Consider the following 25,202-nt stretch of genomic DNA (forward strand, 5'->3'; position numbering starts at 1 on the left):
TCTCGTTATTTACTTGAGGATTAGGACCATGTGGGCACCAAGAACTGGTTGTTCATTGTTTACCAGCACAGCGCCGGGTTTCACATTTGTATAGTAAATACTTCAGTATAGGCCAAAAAAAAAAAAAATATATATATATATATATGAACAGTAATTATATTTGGGAAAAAGAACCCAAAAGAGGGAGAAGAAAGGGGTGCCTGGGTGGCTCAGTTGTTAAGCGTCTGCCTTCAGCTCAGGTCATGATTCCAGTATCCTGGGATCAAGCCCTGCATCAGGCTCCCTGCTCAGCGGGAAGCCTGCTTCTCCCTTCCCACTGCCCCTGCTTGTGTTCCTGCTCTCACTATCTCTCTTTCTGTCAAATAAATAATAAATAAAATCTTTAAAAAAAAAAGAAAGAGAAGAAAGACTTACTTTTCATTTAATCTTTCTATATTTTTCTTAATAATGTGAGGACAATGGGATTATGGGCCATTTTGGTTTCCTTTTTATAAAATTATATAGAGAGTCTTTTTAAAAAATATTTTATTTATTTATTGGTGAGAGAGAGAGTGCAGAGCAAGAGAGAGAAAGGACAGGAGCAGGGGGCCTGGGGGTAGGGGCAAAGGGAAAGGGAGAAACAGAAGCAGGCTCTCCACTGAGAAGGGACCCTGGGATCATGACCTGAGCTGAAGGCAGACGCTTAACTGACTGAGCCACCCAGGTGCCCCCAGTCTTTTTTGAACTTCTTAAACCTTTTGAAAATGACTAAAATTTAAACAAAAAGAATGCTGCTATATATCAACTGTTTATATGGTAAATATTCTTTGTAAATCCTACTGTTTTTCCTTCTTCAAAATAGGAAATTGTGTAAGCAGCAGAATTTTTCCATAAGTCCTAGATTTCACTGAGGCTAACTAGTCCTGCCATCTATAGTAGCTTCTTAAACCCAGGAAGTCCCTGGGCATCACCATACGTTAGATATAATACGATGTACGTGTGCCACTGCTGAAGTCACCAGGCTTCCTCCTCCAGAGACACCACCAACCTTCCAATCTCTGAGTGGGGTCTTGCTCAATCTCATCCACTCTTTCTGTTAGGGCAATACTGAAGAAGGCTTTCAAGAAATCCAGAGCCGCTCTTGTTGGTGCTCGCTCATCATATATTTCTGTGTTTCTCCTGCGTAACACACTGACTGTACTTAAGTTCAATTCGCTGCACTTAACATGGACTTAATTTTAAGAATAAACGTTTCTTAAATCTGAAAAAAAGAAAGAAAGAAAGAAAGAAACAGATGGGCAAAGTGTCAACATTTCTGGCTCTGGACCCAATACTACTTCTTGCACATTTGGTTACCTTCTGTAGTTCATGAACCTCTGCGGTCTCATTTTCTCCATCTAAAATCCAGAATAGTGCTGTGGTTTGCTACTTCCTGGATAGTACCCTAAACAGCCATATGTGAGAGCAAGCTGAAGACTATGAAAGATTGACACAGATAGGAGAGAGCCCTCAGAGAAATGCTCATGTATTTATTTTTTTTAATCTTAAAGAGGCTTCTCACAGTCAAGGGTATGATTTGTTTGTTTGTTGTTATTTTTCAGTCTGGGAATTCATTCTTTAAATGCAGAATTTAAATCTAGAATTACTGACAGGTCTGTTTGTTTTGTTTTGTTTTACTCTTCTGTTAGAAGTCATGTACGTGCAACACTTTTTTTCAACAACTTTCTTAAAGCTGGAGCCGAATTTACCTAATTTACTCCAGTGATGGTTACAAAAGCACAAAGTGTGAAATAAAAATTAGTTGAATATATTTCTATGATGTCATCTAAATGTTTAGAATATAATTAACTGATTGTTTCTGGCACACCTATAGCCTCAGTTACCGTGGGCTTTAAAATGCTGGCAACGTGTATGAGGGCACCTCACATGCACATACCCTCCTCCTGTCCTTGGGAAACAAAACCTGCTGTTATTTTCACTGGACGCTGGGTGTCAGTAATTTGACCTGGGGACTTGGGGAAAGGAAGAAGGGAGATGGGGGAGGGGACCACAAATGAAGAGACACCATTTAGATTTTACTGTGAAAGGAGATGACAGGGCATCATGGAGGGAGGGGACGCTGCAGTTTGGGGAGTGGGAGTTGTCCTGGGCAAGAACCCACAGCAGAGGCCATGGGAGAGTTGGGCTGCATTTTCTTTCTCCAGGGTTAGCTCTTTTGTTGCTGCCTGTCTGTCTCACAGCTGTGAGAATCCTTCAGGCAAGAAGCAACAAGTTGCAGGCTGAGGCTGCTTCAGTGTCTTTTGGGAAGGGTGGTTTTGAGGAAGGAGGGCAGAGGGCTCATGCAGCTCTCTCCTGGACCTCAGTTCCCACATGCAGACTTTCTTTTAGTGGAAGCCCCCACCCTGTTAGGAACTAGGACTTGAGACTTGTCCACCAGCCCTCCCCCTGCACTGGGCACTCTCCATCTGAATGCCTGGCAGCCAGGCTTTGGGTCCCTGGCCTCCCGCCCACTCCGGCCTTTCCCTTTTGTTGTCCTCAGGCCTGTGTAATTGTGAGTCAAGTCACTGGGCAACCAGGTGCCTTCAGAAAAGCCCCATGTTCTCTGGCAGCTACTGTTCATTTCAGCCAAAGCTGCCAAGAAAGGAGGGCAATCAGGCTGAAAGAGACCCATCCCAACCTTCCTCCCAGCCCCAGAAAGAGTCAAGCTCCCTTCAGAAAGGCTCAAATGGAATATTCTATGGGCAAGCAAATACCACCTCACCTCTGCTGAGGTGGGAGCTGGTGGCTCCTCCCTGTGAACTGCGCATCTCAATGTCTTTTCTCCAAGTGAGTTTGACAGTAAAAGGACTGTCACTGTGAACAGGTGAGACAGAAGTCTCCTTCACTGGCTTCCGTTGCTGCTGCTGACTCAGGGTCAGAAGAACAGACAGGTGAGAACTGCTCTTCCTTCTACCAGGAAAGACTGAACTAAGGCAATGCTTTGCACCGAGCCCTGGGGTTTTGTGGCTTCAGGCACTAATATGATATCAAGTCTTTTCTCTTTCTGTTTCTCCTCCATGCCATAAAAACTCTTTCCTTTTCCTTTCCCTTCCTTCTGTCCTTCCATTCTTCCCTGTCTCTCTCTCCCTCCCCACCACCTCTCTCTCTCTTTCTCTTTCTACCTCCAAGTTCCCTTCAGGAGTTGCTACACCTTCAGATTGGGACATCCTTCCTCATTGGCAAACCTCAGCTGTGTTTGGGGGCAGGGCTTCTGTGGAGCTGCCAGGAGCAGAAAGAAAGGCTCCCAAGTAATAGTGCTACATCACATGTCAGATGTAGGAAACTGCGGGCAGATCAACTGGGATGTGCCAGTTACCAGAAGGCTCCCGCCCCAAAGGACGTTGAGGATCAAAGCTGACTGTTTTCTTTCCTTGGTAAATTTTGCATGGTTTGGCGCCTAAAGCACATCTGAGAACAGGTAGGACTGAGCTCAACTTTGCCTTATTTGAAGAGCTTCAGGTCTGTGGATTGGGGGCGGGGGGGGGGGGGGCGGACATCTAATTGGAAATCCAGGCACATATGTCTCACAGCCATGTGGGCTGCGAAGGGGATGGTCCATCAGGCATTTGGAATGGCTTGATTTTGGAATGCAGTGGATCTGATTGCTTCTTGGCAGCTTTCCTTTCCCAATTATGTTTGGCTTAGTCTAGTAGTCAAGTTACTTTACAGTCCCTACGCTGATCCAGAAAACCTACAGAGGGGACAGAGAGAATACTGTCTCAAAAGCAGACTGGGTGGTGGAAAAGGGAGGGTTCTGGCTAGATTTGGAAACAGTCACTGAATAATCCACAGCCAGCCCAAAGACAGGGACTGCATATTATACCTTGGCCCTTTGTTAAGTCCAAAAACTAATGGAACATGCTTCTCTAGAATACTGGTCAATTAAGACTGACCTTTGTGTGTGCTTTCAGTTGTTCCCCAAATGTAGCTCAAGAAGAGACATGACAGATATTTTGAATTGATTTTATTATAAAACATAGGATTTCTCATAACAAATATATGTCCTGGTTCAATGATTCAGAAATCTTAAAATATAGACCCAGTATGCTGCATTACATGTATGGTATAATGTATTATGTATATAATATATATATAATATGTAAAGTATAATTACATTATACTTTGATATAGGAGTTTCTATCTGAATGTGGTAATTCTACCAGAGTGAAGCTTTTTATAAAAATTTTTCTTGTTTAGGGGCGCCTGGGTGGCTCAGTTGGTTAAGCGACTGCCTTCGGCTCAGGTCATGATCCTGGAGTCCCAGGATCGAGTCCCACATCGGGCTCCCTGTTCGGCAGGGAGTCTGCTTCTCCTCTGCCCCTCCCCCCTCTCATGTGCTCTCTCTCATTCTCTCTCTCTCAAATAAATAAATAAAATCTTAAAAAAAAAAATTTCTTGTTTATAATTTAGGAAGGAAGTGTTTACACAAAATTTGATACTTTAAACAAGTAGCAGGCAGAATGGTAAACCTACTCAAGAGAATGGAGACTGTTTTTTCTAATGGCTTTATAGAATTCATTATCCACAGGAGTATATTCATGAATTATTAAGTAGCTCAGCCACTTACTAAATCAAGATAAAAAAAATTAAAAACCACAGACTCTAAGTTGAAGGCCCTTAAGTAGCAGGTGTAATGAGTGGAGTGTGCATGTATTCAAATGATACTAACGTTCGGACACTCAAATACAGTCTGGTCAACCTTTACCTTACCAAATGGAAATGAGTTGAGTTTTATGATTTAAAGGTTGATATATAAAAGAATAGTAATACTTCCTAAGCCTTTATGGTGTAATGTCTGGAAAACTTCCTGTCTTCTTCTTCCAGTGATGAAATGTCGGATGGTGAGGTCAACTAATGACCAACAAACTTGAGATTTGGCTACTATTTTAATAGTACATTTTTGGTAAATTAAAATTATTGCCTGGGAAATTATTCAGCCACAGGTTCTCCATGATGTAGTTTGGTGTAGTGGTGGGGTTCCTATTTCCTCTGCTTTCAAGTCAGTTACTTTACCTGTCCAAACTCAAGGTCACCTGTAAAATAGAAGTGATAGCACTGAACCCAGTGTTTCTGGAGAATTCAATAATTAATATAATCAAAAGCATTAGCAGAGGGCCAGAACATAGTAAGTGCTAAATAAATGATTTTATACATACACCACACACACACATTCCCATACAATTTGCATGTTTCTTGCATTGTGATCATTTTCTGATCCTACCACCTAGAAGCAGGAGGACAGACACACTAGCGAATCCTGATATCTGATCATAGCAGGTCTGATGACTTAACCTAAGGAAGAGAAGATGGAAATTAACAGATACTGACATTTGATAACATGAGTCCACTCTGTTCTTTCCTTCTCTTACAAAAAAAAAAAAAAACAGTCAAAAATTATAGCCTTTTGTTTTAGGGGTCAGTAATCTAGTAGATGAATCAGCCTTCTCTGATGTATATTATTAATTTCCATCGATTTAAATTTTATGTATAGTAACTGTGGAGCTTCTACATCAACTTCCTGAGAATACTATCCAAAACCCATTGTACAAATTAGTATAATTAATTAGTGTTTGAGGAAATTTTGCACTCTCTTTTATTAGAACTAGGAAATGTTTACTTTTTATGTGCACAGTGCACTGGCAAACCTAGGTTTGGAGTACCTCTCCCACCAGCCAGCATTGCGGGCTTGGACAAATCACACCCAGCATCTCTGAGCTTCCATTATCCTTGCATATCAGATGAGGGCACTGAGCCCAGTGATATCATGAGTTGTTTCTTTCAGGCTCTGAGAGTTCTAGTTCTAAATTCTTTTATTTCCAAGATCAATGCATGAAATAACTTTCAGAGCTACTTTCTTGAGTTTCTAAACAGTGCTAGAGAAAACCAGCTGAAAGAACCTGAATTTATAAAATTTTTAAAAAGACAAAACCACACCCATTGCTGAAGTAGAATAATCTCTAAAACAGACCATTTAGTTGTGCCAAACAAGAGTCCCAAATAAACTTCCATAACTCTGAAGGGGAAAAATATGGTGAGTCAGTTAGGGAGGAATATACACACACCACCCCCCTAAGTGATGGGATTAAATTAAAAGAAATCTGTCCTATCAGATTGAAATCCCCTTAATCCAAGATTTGTTTTCCAGGACAAGCAAATCTACTCCCTCCCACCCAAACCAATCTGATATTTCATAAACCAAATTATAATTGTAAGAAGTCAAATAATAATTAAGTCCTAAAATAAATAAACATTTTTGTTTTATAGGTGCCCTTTAATTTAGCAAAGAGGACCCACTGGTAAAATATATTCATATATCTATGAATATATATTTATTTATTTATTTATTATATATTATATATAAAAGATATATAATACATAGAGATATATATTTATTATATATAATATATAGAGAAGCTATATAGAGAGAGCTAGGAATACTACTTTTTTCTTTTTCTCTTTTTTTCTCTTCTTCAAAGAAACAGTTTATCTAATAGCTACAAGTCTATGATGCTTCAACAGGGCTCAATTTTAACAGGTCACATGGGCTAAATGGAAAAACGGATTTCAACAAATCACACTTATGTACAAGCCTACAAACTTGTAGAAAGAATTTGCCTTGAAATGCTGATGATCCTTGATCTTCCTTTCTTTTTGAATGTTCCTCACATTTGCCCCAATAGAGCTTTAAGTAAAACAAGATGAGTTAAAGAGGGAAACCATATTCCCATTTCTCTCTGTTTTTGTTTGGATTACCAATCACATTTTGTCATAAACTGAGAAAGGGATTGTGAAGAATAGAAATGACCTGACAAGCTCCTTCATAGATACCCAAACAATTTAACTTCAGCCAAGTCTTTCCAGTTCTTCCACATTCTCCCGGTGCCTCGGGCAGCTCCCATCAGCCTCTGGTCCCGAAAGCACCTCCTCTCTTGAAATACCCTCCCCAGGATCTCCATTCGGCCAAGCAGGCTGCAGGCTTGGGGGGAGGGGGGGGGAAGAGTCAGGTTCCCCTATATCTGGAAGTGTGGTTTTTCCTTTCCAGTTTAAACATGTTAGATAGAAAAAAGAAAGAAAAAAAGAAAAGAGAGAGAAATGGAAAGCTTCGGATGGCAGGTTGGAATGTAATTGTTGTTGGCTGGTACAGATGTCTATAAGGGGTGATCACTTTAACAGTAAGTGGGATATGGGCACAGTGCCATCTTTAAGTAGAGGGACAATGTGTATTATAGTGGAAAAAATGTGTTCACTTAGAATCAATGTATCAAGTTTCAAGTTTTATAAAAATCCTTTCAACCAAAACCTTTTCAAACCCATTAATGAACCCATTATAGAAAATGAGTGGAGGGACGCCTGGGTGGCTCAGTCAGTTAAGCGTCTGCCTTCGACTCGGGTCAGAATCCCAGAGTTCTGGGATCAAGCCCCACATTGGGCTCCCTGATCAGCGGAGAGCCTGCTTCTACCTCTTCCTCTGTCTGCTGCTCTGCCTACTTGTGCTCTTTCTCTATGTCAAATAAATAAATAAAACCTTTAAAAAAAAATGAGTGGAGTCTGAAATATACACCGACACTCATGGAATTTTGATGATAAAAATAAATGAAAAGAATTTATTTTTTTAATTGTCTTACTCCCTTGGAGACCTTAAGATGGATTCTGCTACCATCTGTATGCTGATATTCCCTAGCCTCTTTCTTCTGCTGTTTATTCAGGTAATTGCAGTACATTTTTCATTGGGTTGTGATGAAGATTCCATGAGTTATTGTATGTCAAGCACTTAGTATATGATTGGCATGAAGAAGACATTTGGTAAATGTAAACTTTTACTGTTATTACTAATACTGTAATCTTACCAGCAATATAATTAAAACCAATATTCTTATTGTACAACCAAACTAGTTATTCTTTCTTAAGATCCTATAAACAGTTACCACTATTCTTCCAAACTCTCAAGGTAAAAAAAAAAATTAAAAATTAAAAAACTTCTTTCCTCATTAAGGTACTAATTTCTCTTTTCCTTATATTAGAAATGTTACATCTGTGCTATATTGTATAATTTGAAGTCTCACATTTTGAAGGACATTTAAAACTGGAAAGTAACCATGCATCCTGAAAGGTACAGAATCAAGAGATCACATATTATAAAGAATAGGCTGAAAAATGGAGTAGATTTAGAGAAGAGAGGGAATGAAGGAGACACATGATTTTAGTTCATTCTATCTGAAGGACTATTACAGTGGGATAAATACATCCTATACCATTTTGAAATCAGATCAGGGCCAATATGTCAAATGTATTTTAAATGGTAGCTATGTTGGGGCACCTGGGTGACTCAGTGGGTTAAGTGTCCTGACTCTTGATTTTGGCTCAGGTCGTGATCTCAGGGTTGTGGGATTGAGCCCCACATCTGGCTCTGCACTGGGGGTGGAGCCTGCTTGAGATTCTATCCCTTTCCTTCTCTCTCTGCCCTCCCCCCGACCGCCCCCCCAACACGTAGCTATGTTCTCAATATAAAGAGGGTGAGCTTGAAAGCTACATATATTTATTTTGTGTGTGTTGATATTCTGAGGTATCTTTTGCCTTTGATTCTTGGCAAGTTATTTTAGCAAGTGAATAATCCATCAGTTTATAAATAGATCAGGTTAAGTACCAAAACGAATAAATAACAAGAAAAACATATTAGGATACATGCATGTATTTTTTTTTTTCCTGCTTCTATTTTTCCTGTGGACTCCCCATTATCCATGTTGATATTTATTTGCTATGAAACCAGAACTTTTTCTATCTCTCATCTGCTTGCCACCCACTGAAAAAACATAGCTTTGTACTAAGAAGACTTGTTATAGCTTCATGTCTGGTAAACATATCCACATCTCCATATGGCTAACTATAGGAACAAGGAATTCATATGCATTCAGAAGCATTGATCACATCCTGTCATCCTCTCTAAGCAGGTGTCCTGGAACTTCTCAGACAACTCTCAGTGCTATTTGTTCCCTGCCTTATTTTCTTGTTTACTTTCATAATTATCTCACTTTTTTCTTGAACTCTGGAGCTTCATGGTGAAATCTGAACTTTCTGATACAGCATTTCAGGCAAAAAGAAGATGCTTAGTATTATTTGAATAGGTTTAACTTTATATATAAGGAGAAATGAAGAGAACTATTTTCTGTATTTAAGTATGATTGTCTACCACTGTAATAAAAGCATGCCTTATATCACTCGGTCAAGGACAGCAAATTCTTGCCTATGGGCTGAGTATGGCCTTCAGCCTGCTTTCTCCAGCCTGTGAGGTAAGACTACTTTTTACATTCTTACAAAAATTTTTAAAAAATTAAAAAGAATATGTGCTAGGGACTCTAGATAGCCTGGAAAGCCAAAAATATATACCGTCTGCCCTTTTATAGGAAATATGTGTCAACCCTGACTTAGATAAAGAGTTACTACAGTTCTCCTTTTTGCCCTTGTGTACCATGTTATTTAAGGATCTGGTTAGATTATTCTATATTTACTGGAATCATCACTGTCCTCTGAAACCACACATAGAAAAAACCTGCCAGCTTCCCCTTCTCCCATCAGGAAAATTAAGCACTCTACCATTCCTCATTGAAACTTATGTTTGAACTTTCTGAGGGCCTCTTAGTCGAAATCTATGAGGTAAACACCCAAGTTTGAACTAATAATATTTCCGATGATTTTTCTAAATAGTAGTGCTGCCCTGTTTCTATATAAATTATTAAGAAAAAAAAAATGGATGAGAGTTCCTGAGTAGGCATCACCATGAAGCCCTGTGAACTGTGTTTCTCTTTTATCATTAGGTAACTTCAGTGTGGTTGAGCTAACTGGAGAAAGCAATCTTTTCTTGTCTTGGCCCGGCTTCATAACCTCACTAAATAATCCAAGTTAATGATTTGAGGAAGTATATGTAAAACAATCACCTAAAAGTTGTTTTATTTTAATGTAGTGTAAAGTATTTTTGAAAGTGATGTTAATGGTACATAAAGTCTTCCTGTCTGTAAGTTCAAGGAAGACAGGGAGCTGCTTTGTCCTGCTTGTCATTGAACCCTCCAGTGTCTACTGCAGTGCCTAATTCACAGAAGGAATTTGTTTAGCAGTCACTGTGTGTGTGTGTGTGTGTGGGCGCATATGTATGTGTGCACGTGCACACGTGTGCGTCCCTCCCCTTCATCCCAAGACAGTGAGGTCTTGTTTCTATCATCACATGTCACCTTCTGTTAATGAGCTAATCATTACATGGAACAGGTTAAGAAGTTCTACTTCTAAAAAAAAAAAAGAAGAAGTTCTACTTCTTCCACATAAATTCTACAGTTTCCAGCTAAGTTCTATTTCTTCAATCTAAGTTTAGAGTCCTGGCAAACTATACATGAAAAAAGTGAGATTTAGAACATTGACACAATTTCAGAAGACCCCCCCCATGTAGTCATTAATGGAATCATAATCAACACTGAGGTGTTCAGTCTGTAATACCTTGTGCTTCTCTTTTCACTTGATTTCCTTTCTTATAAATACTTCATGCCCTCAAAATTTGGTGTGTTTCTTTTTTTTTTAAAGATTTTATTTATTTATTTGAGAGAGAGAATGAGAGACAGAGAGCATGAGAGGGAGGAGGGTCAGAGGGAGAAGCAGACTCCCCACCGAGCAGGGAGCCCGATGCGGGACTCGATTCCGGGACTCCAGGATCATGACCTGAGCCGAAGGCAGTCGCTTAACCAACTGAGCCACCCAGGCGCCCATGGTGTGTTTCTTAATAAAAAGAATTCATTATTCCTAAGTAAGGTGAAGGTTCATGAAAATACTCAGTGAAGGTTTAAATTAAATGAACCACAATATCGAGGCACACTCTTAATAGATAACTATTTTCTGTTTTAATAAACAGAAAATCCCAGAGAACAAATCAAGCAAGACAAGAATGGGAAGCTTGCAGAGCCTGGGAACTTTTATACGGCATTTAGAAAATGAATTGTATCAGTAAAAAAGTAAATGATAGAATAGAAATAGCACAATGTACTGGATTATAGTACCTCTTAAAATAAATAAATTGCATTAAAATTTCCCTCAGTAGAACAAGTTACTAATTTAGTGCCATAAAAACATTTTTTTCCCAAAAGGCACATGCAGCTGGATGTCAGTTAAAATAGCACAGCTATCGTTAGTGATACTTTCAATTTGTGGAGCATTTTTCTCCCTTAAAAAACTTTCAGAGCTTTTATGCCAACATAATTATAAAGTGCCCATGTCATTGGTTCTGAACTCGTTATCTAAAATTTCTGGAAAAAAACAAAGAATTCTTTTCATCCGGATCCTGATTCAGCATGTTTATCTTATTTACTTTTAGTCACCGTGTTTCTATTTACAGCATATGAAATACTCTCACCAGAACAAAGGTCCCAGTGCTGATAGGCAAACCTCAAACTCTGGCAGTCGAGCGAACGGCAGGAGCCAGAGTCCACTTGGATTGTTCACAGGCTTAGAAGTCAAGTTCAGACTTGATCTGCCTGAGATTCCTTTCAACCAGGATTTGTCATAGCAGGTAGCTGACAAGATTTCCCTGCGAGGACCGGCAACATGCACTGTGCCATCCAAAATGCAGTGGTGCTGGATGGGGCTCATTTGATGCAGATCTTCTGGCATGACGGCTCAGAGTCTCTCTACCCAGCTGTATGGCTGAGAGACAATTGCCCGTGCTCCGATTGCTACCTGGATTCTGCAAAAGCGCGGAAACTTCTCATCGAAGCTCTTGATGTGAACATCGGTATTAAAAGCTTGACGTTTGACAGAAAAAAGGTAACCCGCTCTCAATGATCTCTCCTTTCTCTCCCAAGTTCAATGAAGGGGCTGGTCTCCGATAACTTACACAATGAATTACTTTTCATTTGATCGTATGTATAGCTACATCTGGAAGCACATGTGCTTCGTGGCTTGGTGCAAAGTAAGCATGCTCAGTGAGTGGGAGCTTCTGTTATTGTTACTGCTATTTTTATTACTTCTATTTTGAAGAAAAATTGCAGTATTGCTCATTATTCCTTCAGTACGTGGACAGCCTTGAAGACACAGGTGATTTCTATAATAAAAAGAATGCTTCTGGGCCTCAGTTTACTCACCTGTAAAATAGGGATACTAATAGAACTTGTTCGTAGAGATGACGTGAGGATTCAGTGAGATAATATGGGTAAAATGTTCAACATGGTGTCTGGCATGTGGTGAGCACTCAGAAACGTGTATTGATTAATGTATTTTTAGTCAAATGCAAGGCTTGTTCTAGGATTCCCAAAAACATAGCTCTCAAAACTACAAACTGGATGCGGCCACCAGCCTGCGTTTCTCTCTTCCAGATTCACTAGGATAGTTATCAGAAGAGCAAGTGTGACCAGCGAGGTCATGGCTCTCCCCCCTTCTTGTCTTCACCAGGACTCAAGGACTTTACTCCCAGGGTTCATGGCTTGCGAGCTGTGGTGACCTTAGAACTGTTATTCACTCTTACGTCCCTCACTTGAAAAACATGAATACCAGCAGTACCTACTTTCTAGACTTGTATGAGGACTAGATGAGTTATGTCTGCTGTGCTCGTTACACAGGATGCACTCCAAGTGCTGCTGTCATTGTTACTTATTATGATGACCATCTGTCTCATCATCATCATTCCTAGTTCTGATCCTCTTGGAAGGAATACTAAATCCAGTGATACCTGAATTTAAGTCATCACAGAAAGTTTGGAAACAACAGGTTTAGAGGACATAGAACAAGAAAAGAACTTCCGATCTAGCCAGCTTTTATTTCTTGTGTGATATTTAAGGGACCTCAGACCACCCTTGGCCTTCAGTTTTCTTGTTTTCCAAAAGTGTATTCTATGCCTGTGAGTACATAAGTGAAAATAAGATAAAATAAAAATAAAAGACTAAGGGCTAATTGGATCCCCTGAATATCTTAGATTGACATTCAAAAACAGAGCAATACTATGGGCGCCTGGGTGGCTCAGTTGTTAAGCGTCTGCCTTCGGCTCAGGTCATGGTCCCAGGGTCCTGGGATCAAGTCCCACATCGGGCTCCTTGCTCAGCAGGGAGCCTGCTTCTCCCTCTCCCACTCCCCCTGCTTGTATTCCCTCTCTTGCTGTGTCTCTCTCTATCAAATAAATAAATAAAATCTTTAAAAAACCCCAAAACCAAAAAACAAAACAAAACAAAAAGCAATAATAAACCAAAGTACATAGACGCATACTATACATATACATAATATAAATATACATATGATATTTGCTTTCTGTGTTACAAGGTTTGTATCACGTGGCCAAATGAGCATTACAGCGAATTTGAAGCTGACTGGCTGAAGAAAAGATGCTTTTCACAGCAGGCCAGAGAAAAACTCCAAAGAGAGTTATTTTTGCCAGGTAACCTTGCCGTGGTCGTCAATGTCTTTTAAAACTTGTATGGTAAGAAATTTGCTCAGAGAAGCAAACTCAAACCCTTGTGCTTTGGTTAAAACCTTATTGTAATTTATGCGGTATGTTTAATGATTTACCAACACGGATCATTTGGGTAGAGATGAAAGGAAATATAGAGGAGTTCTAGGCATTCTAAAGAGCCAGGAAGAGAAAAAAGTGCAGCAAACTTGTATCCTTGTCATCTACCACGAATCCTGGCACACCAGATACTCCCTAAGTGACCACTGCAAAGGAGTAGGGCGAATGAGGCGGACTTCTTAATTTTATCTAAAGCCACAACAACACAAAATCAACAAAGCAGGAATTCCTAACCTGATATCCACAAATAAAATTATGTGATCCCCGAACCCCATGGGATGGTATACACGGCATTGAGCGAGCACGGGGAGTGTGTGTGTGAGTGCATGTGTGCATGTGTGTGCATAGCACGTTTGTGTGGAGAGAGATTAATGGGTCTCAAGAAAATATGTAACTACAAAAATGTTCAGAAAATCTGCAGTAGTTGGATTTGGTGGAAAAAGACTCTATTCTTGAGCTGAGAGACAGAATAAAAGAAATACTTAATACAGGTAAAAAGTTAATTATTGACTCTGTGTAACTTGAACATTTGTATCATAAGACTATGTGGGTCAAAAGCAAATTCTAAAAATACCATGATTCTTATGTGTTTACCAGAATTTTGACTTCTACACACACATTAACAAGGCAAGTCTCCCTGAACTTTCTTTTCCACTGTTAACCAGATATATTGGACCAGACTTGTTAAATTCTATAACACCCCTTCTGAGGATTCTGGGTCACACACCAAGATAGAGATTTCACCTACTCCTTTCAGATCTGAAATTCTCAAACATATATAGTAAGTGGTTTTAAATGCTAGTTTCCTGGGTATGGAGATGTTACTAATTAATTAGCTTGAACCACACAGCTCCACTTTGTCCTATGGTTATCAACAGATAGGCATGATATTGTCCTCTTCCTGTTTAGGCACAGGCCGTGTTGTCAAGAACTAGGTTCCTCTATGTCCTTAGTCTCATCATTCTGACAACGGACAAGGTTTTGCTCTAGTGCTTTCTGTCTAAACTGCCAGGAATCCACTTTCTTCTTTACCTAGCTAGCTGGTGGAATCCAGATGGGCATCCAGGGGAAGATGTTTATCCTGCCCTTCCCCAGAGAGTGTACTGTTAGATTCTTCAAGGAGTCTCCAGTTACATAACTGAGTAGCAATTGTCTGGGTCAAGTAGCTGTTTCACGAATGTATTATTATTTTTTATTTATTTTAGATTTCTTCTGGTACTCAAAATATTTTTCCTTAACTCTGCCCTAATTTTGTAATCCTGTTGGATTTTGCTTTCATTTCCTTCAAGTTCTTCTTTTGATTACTTCAGGGAACAAAAGCCAACTTTTTATTATTACAGCTTAAGCTTTTAAGCATTGTAAAAAGATACAGCCACCCTCCTCCATTAATATTTCTTGACGAATGCAGTTTTATAGCTTACATTTCTCAGTACTATCAGGCAGTAGCAAAAGGGAAATGATACTACACTCAGTTAAGTAGTGGAAAAAACCAGTCACACGGACAGGCTGCGGTCATGAATAATATAAGGAGACCTGGCTGCTATTTTGACACTGGAAAATACTTTAATGGTTTAAAACAAGATCAGATTTTTAAAATATATTCTCAAGCTGTGCAGTTGGTGGGGTAAAGGAGAAAGCAACAGGCCATTTTTGGAGTATTGCTTCTATGGCTTTTTGCCTGCAGAATTTGACACCTTATTGTCCTCCCGTCGCATATTTTCAAACATTTATACTCCAGAACATGCAAACAAACTCAGTTACATTTGTGAAGGATTTTGTTTTTTGTCCTCAGTGGCCACGTTGCCTTTACTGCTCTTTCCTTAGAGTGAGGAAAAACTTAAAATCTGGCATCAAGATGCAGACCACTTTTCCTTGATCTTCCCTTGACACTAGCTGTCGAACTCGAAAAGACATATGATGATCAGCCAGAAAGACTCTTGTCCATGGACAGCCACAGCTGGAAGGAAAGACATGGATAATAGTCATTCCCTCATAAATTTCTATTCAGTTGCACATATATTGGGCATCTATTTTGTGCCAGAAATTCTAAGGAAATACCAAGTTAAAAAAAGACACAGATTCTGTCCTCGAGCATTTATCATGTCTAAGAGGGGGACCCGAGCCATGAAAACAAATAAGTATAATATTTTATTTTAAGTGCATGAAAGCATGCAGAGAAGGTTAATTATAACAAAGAGAAAGGAATCTGAAGAGACAAGAAAATAATCTTCAGAAGCCAGGTGATACTGTGAGCTGGATTTTGAAGAAACAGTTTGTTAGGCAAAGATAGTGAGGAAATTCTCAACAGAGGAAAGGGCATGAAGAAAATCATGGATGTATAAAATAGGAGGGTAGGCTTGGAAACTGCAATTTGTTTAATACCGGTGAAGTTAAAATTGTTAAGGCAACAGAGAAGAAAGAAGGGGCCAAACCATGAAGCGACTTCATGCCCTACTAAGGAGCTCAGTCCAAAACCCTGTGGCAAGGACATTTTCTCAACATAGAGCTCAGGTATGTTCCCTTCCATTTGTTTTCCATGCTGATTCTCTTCCTATAGGACCAAAGAAATGAGTTCAATATCTTTATAAGTTTAAGAAGGATGCTTTATTTTCTTTCGAATGCATTTTTCATCTTCAGAGTTATATCGTTCTGATTTTGACCAGATGCATATAATTTCTCAAATGCTGACAAGCTTGTGAATATCTTCTTGGCTTCCTCTTTCTCTAGTTGCATTCTCCCCTGCCCCAGTAGGTCCCTTTGGTTCTTGGTTTGTATTTATTTTCCAAAAGAGATTGGAGTGATCGGATCTGTGTTGGAAATTCTTGGTAATGGTCATCTGTATTGGATGGGCTGATGTGGGGAGTGGGACAGGGAAGAGGGTGAACGTAGCATGGCCTAGAAATAGTCCTTCAAGAGGCATTGAGAACGTAAGCTAGGGAAGTAGCAGAGATGATGGGGAAGAATTTGAATTCAAAGAAACAATATTGGCCTGTAGGATAGGAGGTTGCTGGCCTTGTTCTCTATTCTCCACCAATTTAAAAGTTGACTGTTGAAGCCTAGTATGTAAATGTTTCCAAACATATGAATGAAAATTGGAAACTCTAATAAAACATTGGAAATATGAAGAATTTTATTAATGTAATTATATTTTAGCTTCCATGTCAAATTGGAATGATTATACTCTCATTTTTGTGCTTAACTTTGAGATGCAAAATTCCCAAAATATAATTGATAGGACTAAAATGGGAAAAATCCATATATAGTTTGATCTTATATATAGGAACCTAAATATTTGTTCTTTTTATTAACATTCAGTGTCAGAATGAATGTTCATTTTCCTATCTCTTTGAATTGGTACTACAATATTTGTATACTATTCTCTGACTTTAATAATATTTGTTATTTCAAACTGAGGTTTAAAAGATTGTAATTTGAAGAAAATCTTTTTTCCATGGAAGCAGTCTACTCACTTTTCTCAGCAGTCCAGAGATTGAATACATTGCATAGTCAGAAAAGAACATTTCCCCTCAATTCGATATAGCAGAGCAAATCTTCACCTGCCTATTTAATTGGATTACCACCCATCATTTCATAGCTATAAACCCCTCTTTTGTTTCAAGAAGCACATGACACAAGAGGGAGTCAAAACTCTCATGTAACTGTCAGGGCCCTCTAAAATTTCTGTGCCTCTCACATAGCAGGGGGCGGGGGGAGGGAAGCAGAGTTCCCCCTTTCTTGTCATGCATTTCCTTGAAAATGAAAATTTTTATTATGGCACGAAGAACAGGGTTGGTCTGGTGCAGAGGCTATGTTTACAGAAATTTGTCAAAAAAAGCAAAAATCACTATTTTTTAATTAGCAAATAATGAACACAATAAGTATGTCTAACTCCAACTGATAATTCACCCATGTCCCTAAGCCTTGCTCCACACTTCACCCATTCTTGAACCCCCAGAGGTGGGAGTCTGCAGTGCAAGTCAGGGATGGAGTGAGGGTATTTGCTTCATATATTACTTGGTAATTATAAAAAGGGCTGGGAGCTTATTTTTTTTCAGGCTGCCTCAGAGTTCCCCAACTGGATCAGGGCTGCCAGGTCCTTATGGCTTTGGAACAGCTCTGTGAAAACAGCTGCATCGGGGGAGCCTGGGTGGCTTAGTCGGTTGAGTGTCCAACTCTTGATTTCAGGCTCAGGCCGTGGTCTTGGGGCTGTGGGGTTCCTTGCTTAGTCGGGAGTCTGCTGGAGATTCTCCCTCTGCCCCTTCCCTGGCTCATGTGCTCTCTTTCTCTCTGATAAATAAAGAAATCTTTTTAAAAAACAAAAACAAAACAACCCACTGCCTCAGAACAATCTAGCCACCGTGTCATGTACCCAAATGTAATGCCTTCCCAAGAAAGACCTAGTCAACATCCCTTGCTTGCCATTATCCAGGCTCACACTCTGATGCACAGGTGGGAGATTAGCTCCAAGTCTTCATATGTTTAAGAAGCAAGTCTCTGTTCTGTTTTGCCTATCCTATCTGAAATGGACCTACTGAGTTCCAGAGAAATGTCTTTGGGGTTTTGATGAAATGAATACAGGTATCTTCAATGTCTGTGAGTTGACAAATGTGTATTTTGCTTCATTTTTCCTCTGTGCCATATTGATGTCTTCCAATGTGGCCTATTTTTTTCTGAATTACCTGTCATTTATTAGTCAATGTCTGCGTTGTACTTGACAAACCTGGGCATAATAGTTAAAGAGTGTAACGTCCCTACATGGGATGGGGCCTCCCTTGTCCTGTCGGTGAGCCCAAGGTGGGAGACTCACAGCTTGAGAAGAGTCCTGCAGTGCCTTCTATGCAGCAGATGCCACTGACCTGGAGGTCGTTCCCACACTCATCTGCCTAGTTTGGGATCACTTCTAACTTTAGGTAAAATCCGCTTCCTTTCACGCTTTCTTATCTCCATCCGTACTTCCAGCAAGAAAACACATAACCACATTCTGAGAGATAAATATTAAAGAGAAGTCTATTTTACAACTGGATACATGACAGAAATACAGAAAGAAAAAGAAAAAAAAAGCATGTATCTTCTTTTATTCCTTGTAAGAATTCTTAGATAAGAAACATTAATTACATTCTTTTTAAGAAATGATTTTTTAATTAAAAAATGATTTCTTAATAACTTCATAAAACAAAGTATCGTTGCATCATCCAATGTTAATGCTAAACAGGACCTTGAAAAGCTGGTGTCTTTAAAAGTCTTGAAAAAGTCTGAGGATATTTTTGAGAACCTAAAGCAAATGTATCTTAAGGAAGAATTATTGCAGAATGTTTCTTTTTCATATTTTCTCAGTATATTTACCACATCCAAAACTAAGGAAAATATACTAACATTTTTTACTCTTAGAAAAGTAATTTTCTGTTATTATGCCAAAGTATATTTATTTTTTTCTTTTCTTTTGTTTTCTCTTCTTTTCTTTTCTTTCCTTTCCTTTTCTTTTCTTTTTCCCCCCCAAAGAGAATAAAAGTAGAATGGGCTTTCTTCAATGAGTGAAAAGCTTGTTTCTCACAAACTAGTCTTGCTTTTTCTTTCAGCCTGGGAATGAATTTTATAGCATAAGGCAGCTGGATTGTAAATTTTGAATTTATAAATTTAGAAAATTCCAAATGGTGTCAATTTCAAGAAGTAAAATTGGGTTGCTTTATATGCTGACTTCATTTTTACCAACCCTACACATGAGTTATATATTTAACCTGTCATCTTTGCTAGGGCCTACACACCAGGAGAGTCACCAGTCAAAAAAAAAAAAAAAATGGAGGACAACTGATTTAAAAACTGTTACTTCTCACTTCTGATTTCACTTTGCTTCTTCAAGATGGCAGACCATTGAAATACACAACTTTAGTTCCAGGATAATAGATATCTTCATTATACTTAAATTTCTTCCTTAAAATTCCAACCCCAAAGTTTCAAATGTGCCCATGGAAAAAAATTGATTAACTTTTTTTCAATGTTTCTATCCCTTAGGGGAAAAAAAAGGTTAAAACAAATGATGTTGCTATTTACACATTCTGTTGATTTGCCTAATTTCTAATTTAGTAAATAAAAAAAAATAATTTAAGCTCTACTCCATTCAGTGGATTCACTAACTTTATTATTTTTCTCAAAATTTTGTATTCTTCTCAATCTGCAACTTTGCTCTTAATCAAAAGAACAATATAGCACTAAAATCAGAGTGCTCTTGACCCTAGGCCTTGTTAGGTCTGCGATTTTGAACAACTTATTTTTCTATACCCCCAAATCTTTATCTGTATGATAGAGATAGCACCTAATTACCTTTAAGTAGTGTCAGGTTGGGTGAAAAGCACTGTTGCACTATACGTATAAACTCACTTCATCTTTACACCACTCCCTCGAAAGCACTATAAATAACCAGAGAACAGCCCTGAGCTGTTCTTGAACAGTGTATCAGTTTACAAAAAAAATTAAACTTAAAATTAAAAACGCAGAATTCTATTAGTGAAATTCTTTCTCCTTTACTCCCACTGGCTGTCAGGCTTCTATGCACAGGGCCTGCTTGTCCAAAGACTGATATTCAACAGGTTATAGGGAAAAACGATTGTATGGGTTATCCCTCTTGCCAACAACTTAGCTGGAGCTTTTTATCATCTCATATCTAGATTACTGAAATAACATGGCCTCTGTTCCCACCCGCCTGGCACAACTCTGCAGGGTAATCTTCCTGATGCCCACCTTGATCTTTCTTCCCCTTTGCTCTGCTGTCTCACTGTGGCATGATAAAGTCCTAAGTCTTCACTGGAGCTTTCTAATCATCCCACAGCCTGGTGCCCCTTCCACGAACATGTAGACTTTGTCCAAACCCTGCCTGTTTTCTGGATCACTTATTCCATTCTTTCTATCCGACCAGACTTCACCTATCCATTCTGCAAGGCCCACCTCACATCCCAGTGAAGCCCTTTGCCAAAAATTCCACCCTATATTTATATTATCCCTAAGCCAAATTACAAACTACAAATAAGAAAGAAAGCCCAGAAAACAGACCTTAGGAGAGAAAGTGAAGTGTGGTATGTCAAGAAAGCTCTTCACCTGTGAAACAACTTTGTGTTATGGAATGAGAACAGGCTTTGGAGTCAGCAGAGCTGGCTTTGGCTCTCTGCTCTGTGAACTTGACTTAGTTTCATAAATGATCTGAACCTCACCTTCTCCATATGTAAAAAAAGGCAGTGCCTCTCAGTTTTGGAACGTGAAGAGTAAATGATAAAGTACTTGCTCCCTTTTTCCTCCAATTTAGACAGCCATGAACGTAGATGAACATAGGAGCAGAGGCATATCAAAGAGTATTCAGGCAAGGACAGAAGGAGAAATAAACAACAGTGACATGACAATATCTTATGCTTGAGTTCCCCTTACGTGGAGAATAATCATGTTCTATTCCTGACTAAAAACATGAGAGTGGCTTGGAGGTGAACTGTCGCCATGAAAAGGATTTTAATCGCTCAGACACTGGCTTGAAGTCTGGACCAAAATTTCACCTGCCTGGCAGATAGTTTCATTTAAATAAATTTAAGGAAGTCAGTGAAAGGGCTGGTCAACTATGAACCTAATTCCAATCAGGGATATAGAAATGTTTGCTGAGGCTGGGGTGATCAGCAAACTCTGGGGAAAATGGCTGTGTTATCTATTAGCTAAGGATTGCTACAGATGAGTATACCAACCATCAGCTGACATATTTTTCACGTACAAGCTAAATACTTCAATGAAAAAATCCCTGACCCAAACTAGCTACAAGCTCATGATCACATAAAAGCAGATAATCTCAGTAACAAAGATAAAGGGAAGCTATTGAAAGAGAATGGTGTGCTCATGCAAGAAGGAAGTGCAGAGTCTCTAAGCTCTAACTTTAATAGAGCGTAATAGAAGTTTCTAGCCCAGAATAAATTCATCAAGCCAAATATACAATGGACAACCAAAAGGGGATTTATAAAGTGATTTGTTTGGAGCAATTTTTTTTTAAAAAATGAGGAAACCAGAGGAAAGACAGCCCCCCTGATGGGAACAGATGATTTTAGGGAATCCTGTCCCACTCTTTCTCACCTTAGTTGATACAATTCCTTCTCTCTGGCGGCAGGATCATCCTTGACTCTTCTTTATCTCTTTTACTACACATCCAGTGTATCAACAAAATCTACTAGCCCTATTAGCAAAATAATCTAGAATCCATCCACATCTTATTACCTCCACCACCAATCTCTGTCTGAACTACCAATGTCATTCACACTCTTCTTCTTCCACCTCTTCTCCTACTCCTTCGCCAATCTTCTTCTTCACATTTTAAAAGCATTGCTCTATGTCAGGCACTGAGCTCAGCACCTAATATTTATTGCTCTATTTAATCCTAGGAGCAACCTCATAATAGCATTACATTATAACTATTTTACACATGATAGAAATTAAGTAAGTAGTCCAAAATCAAAAAGACAATACATAGCGAAGCCAAGATTTGACTAAAGAGTATCTGCTCTATTAAATACCATTCTATCACTCTCACCTCCTCTAGGTGGTTGCTGCGATTTGTGTGGGCTTCTGTCTCTGTGTCAATGCAATTATTGCCCTGAATGGTCATTGTGCGTTTGACTGTCTTCCCCAGTCTGAGGAATAACTAATATTAGTAAAGGTGTCATTTATTGAGTACCTACTATGCACTATGAATTTATTCAGCAAATATTTAAGTGTCTTCTATGTTTTAGAACAGGCAGTCTTCTAGGTGTTGGGGATGAGGTGGTGAACAAAACAGAAAGACTCTATCTATAGGGAGTTTACATTCTATTAGAGAAAGAGATCAATAAATTAAAAATATATACATATATATGCACACACCATATATAATATATATAAATTTACAAGTACATCTACAGCACATCAAGTGCCATAAGGAAGGACATGGACACAGGCAGGTTGGTGGATGGGGTGGAGGAAATGTATAGAAGTTCCCTTCTGAGTCCTTCTATTTTTCCACGGAAATAAGAGGCAAAGCTGTCAGCTGAGTATAAGGAGGAGGAGGAGGTGGAAGGTTTGAGGACAGAGAATGTGAGAAATGGTCAGCTGGTAAGAGAGAATTAAGCAGACATTAGTAGACATGCAATAAGATCAGTTATCATGGTGTGTTTTCCTTCAGTCATGTTCAGCTGCTCCAGTTCACATGCAGATTTAATCAGGTATGCTGTGTTAAACTGCTTATAGGTAGCGTATCATTTAAATTTCATAACAACCCTGAAAGCCATTTTCATCCTGTATTTTCTGAATGAAGTAACTGAACTGTGAGAATGTATCACTTTCTGACGTTCTTGCAGATGGAAGTATCAGAATTCAGGTTTGAATCCAGATCTGTCAACCTCAAACCTCGAGTTATTAACTTTGACACAATGTGTGACACAATCAAATTGGACCTACATCCCCATCTCCACACATGCTTCACACATTCTCAATGAACTACCTTCGGAAACGAAGACGTGACTGATAGACAATTTTTACACATTTTCACTGATTGAAAAGTTAATCTGAGTCAACAGAGTTGAGACAGCCAAAAAAGATTAATTAGGTTTAGGTTGCATGAACGAAAATGTGGTAGTGAGCCTACCATGCAGGCATGGGCCAGACCACATCTATAGGATTATGTCTGGTTCAAGACATCATTGCTGTTAGAGAGTATCAGCAGACTTGAACACATCATACAATGAAGAGCAGAGAGCCTAGGGCAGGGATTGGAAGCCATAAGACATGAAAAACATGGGGAATAAAAAGGCTATTTGGACTTAGAAAGAAAAACAGCACAGTTGCTGTGCTTATATGCATCTCCAAGACTGTCATATTCTATGGGATTATGGAGCGCAGAATTAGGGCCTAAAAGAAAGGTGACAGAGGTAGATTGTATCTTAGCATAAGGAGGAAGCTTATGAAAACTGGAGCTTTCTGGAACCAATAAGGGCTGCTCCATAGGAAGATGTGTGCAGTGTACATAATTGAAAGTGACCAAGAGGGTTTTCCATAACCTTTACATGGATATCCTAGGGGAGAGTCACAGCAAGAACAGAAGGTAAAACTGAATTTTCTATTTGCCCTGAAACTCTAAGGAAGTCTGAGATAATCGTCTCCCTTTCTGACACCTTACGTGATTGTTTTCCTTCAACATATGCTTTTTTTCTGTAAACTGTAATCAAATTATTTGTGTGGTTTCCCAGCTCTGACGAGCACTAGCTGTGTGATTCTACACAAATTATCTAAGATCCTAGGCCTGTCTCCTAATCTATAAAATGGGAACAATACTAGGACCTCTGTTATGTGGTTGTTGTGAGGATTACATGAATTAATCCATATTAGGTGCTCAGAAGAGCACCTAGAATCCTAAGTGCTCCATAAATGTTAGCTCTCCGTTTTCAAGAACTCACCACACCCTGCCTTTTCATGTCCCTGCCTTGTTTTATCGTGTGTTCTTGGATTCTCCAACAAGAAGGTCACTGTTGTCATAGGGCTGAGCATATAGAATATACCAAGTACCTAATAGTCCAAAAATTTCATTTCATTTCAAGCAACATAAACTTGTGTAGAAGTGTGTTTTATACATCCTTGGGGAGACTTTTTGAGTTTGGTGGGATTATCACCTAGGGAAAAGGTTTTATAGATTTCTCCATCTTTTAAAATACTAAAGAGTGTTCAGACACAATCTCATCTTTCAGGGTGTGCCTCCAGTCTCTAGTCCCCATTAGAAAATAAGCAAAGATTTGTTTAGGATACAGACATACTAGTTTTCTGGAAATCTACTGCTTGCCAGCCTTGGGCTCTATGCTGGAGGGTGGAGGGAGAATGGGGCAGTAGAGGTGAGGAATTAAAGATATGTGATATGCTCTCCGTCCCTTGCAAGGAACTTGTAATCTAGTGGAAGAAAGAGAGATAAGTCCTGCCTGACCGACCCTTGTTAACTTTTACACTTCATCTGCTACCCTCCTCTTTGCCTGGGTTCTAGCCCTAGAAACTTTGAGTTCCCCCAACAAGATGAGATTCTCCCTCTTCCTACTGTCTCTCCGCCGAGACACTCTTCTCCCTGCCCTTTGCGTCTTTGCCTTCTCTCACCCACTGGCGTCTGGCTTCAGTAGTGTCTCTTTAGCTAGATAGTTCTTAACTGCCATGTGTAAATATGTTCCCCATCTGGCTCCCAATAATTGTTTGCAGAGGCACCCCATTTGTTACCTCCAGAGCACTTGCTACAATGTTCATTCTTATGTATTTACTTGTTTGCTTCCTTGCTTATTCACTTTTCCCTTCACAAAACAGATGTGCGATCACATCATTTTTATTCATGAATGTGATCTCTTTTGAATAGCAAGGCTTTCCACAAGTATGTGTTGAATAAGTGCAAGATCATTTCAGCACAATGTGGCAAGCGCTGAGGCTGAGGTGTGTTTCAGTGCCGGGGGACCACAGAAGATAGCCATCTAGCTCAGTCTTATAGACCCTAAAGGAGGGCATTGCAGAGGCTGGCCGTGCCCCCACCCCCCACCGCCCCCACAGCCCTGCAGTACTCTTCCCATGCATGCCAGCCACTTTCTAGCACAGACTGCCACTCAGCTGAAGGGGTTTCTCTGCCTTGGTCTCC

At 39.4% G+C, this 25,202-nt stretch overlaps 1 protein-coding gene and 1 long non-coding RNA gene across 3 annotated transcripts in view; one reads left to right on the forward strand and one right to left on the reverse strand.

Moving 5' to 3' along the window:
- The first annotated feature begins 990 nt into the window (after positions 1 to 990).
- BBOX1 (gamma-butyrobetaine hydroxylase 1) overlaps positions 991 to 25,202 on the forward strand; it is a 62,061-nt gene continuing 37,849 nt past the window's right edge. Inside the window, exons 1-3 of one of the 2 annotated variants that reach the window (XM_035012470.1) lie at positions 991 to 3,436; positions 11,564 to 11,817; positions 13,303 to 13,417. In XM_035012470.1, the coding sequence (XP_034868361.1) occupies positions 11,599 to 11,817; positions 13,303 to 13,417 (334 nt within the window). In that variant the 5' untranslated portion in view covers positions 991 to 3,436; positions 11,564 to 11,598. Of the gene's footprint in view, positions 3,437 to 11,335; positions 11,818 to 13,302; positions 13,418 to 25,202 lie in introns of those variants that run through there. The other variant, XM_035012471.1, reaches the window with a different exon arrangement.
- Positions 3,501 to 25,202, reverse strand: part of LOC118015712 — a 156,241-nt gene continuing 134,539 nt past the window's right edge. The window contains exon 8 of the long non-coding RNA XR_004680687.1: positions 3,501 to 5,051. This is a non-coding gene — a long non-coding RNA (uncharacterized LOC118015712). The remainder of the gene's footprint in view (positions 5,052 to 25,202) is intronic.

Source organism: Mirounga leonina, unplaced genomic scaffold (genome assembly GCF_011800145.1).
Source record: "Mirounga leonina isolate KUSES-001 unplaced genomic scaffold, KU_Mleo_1.0 Mir_166, whole genome shotgun sequence".
Taxonomy (NCBI): Eukaryota; Metazoa; Chordata; class Mammalia; order Carnivora; family Phocidae; genus Mirounga; species Mirounga leonina.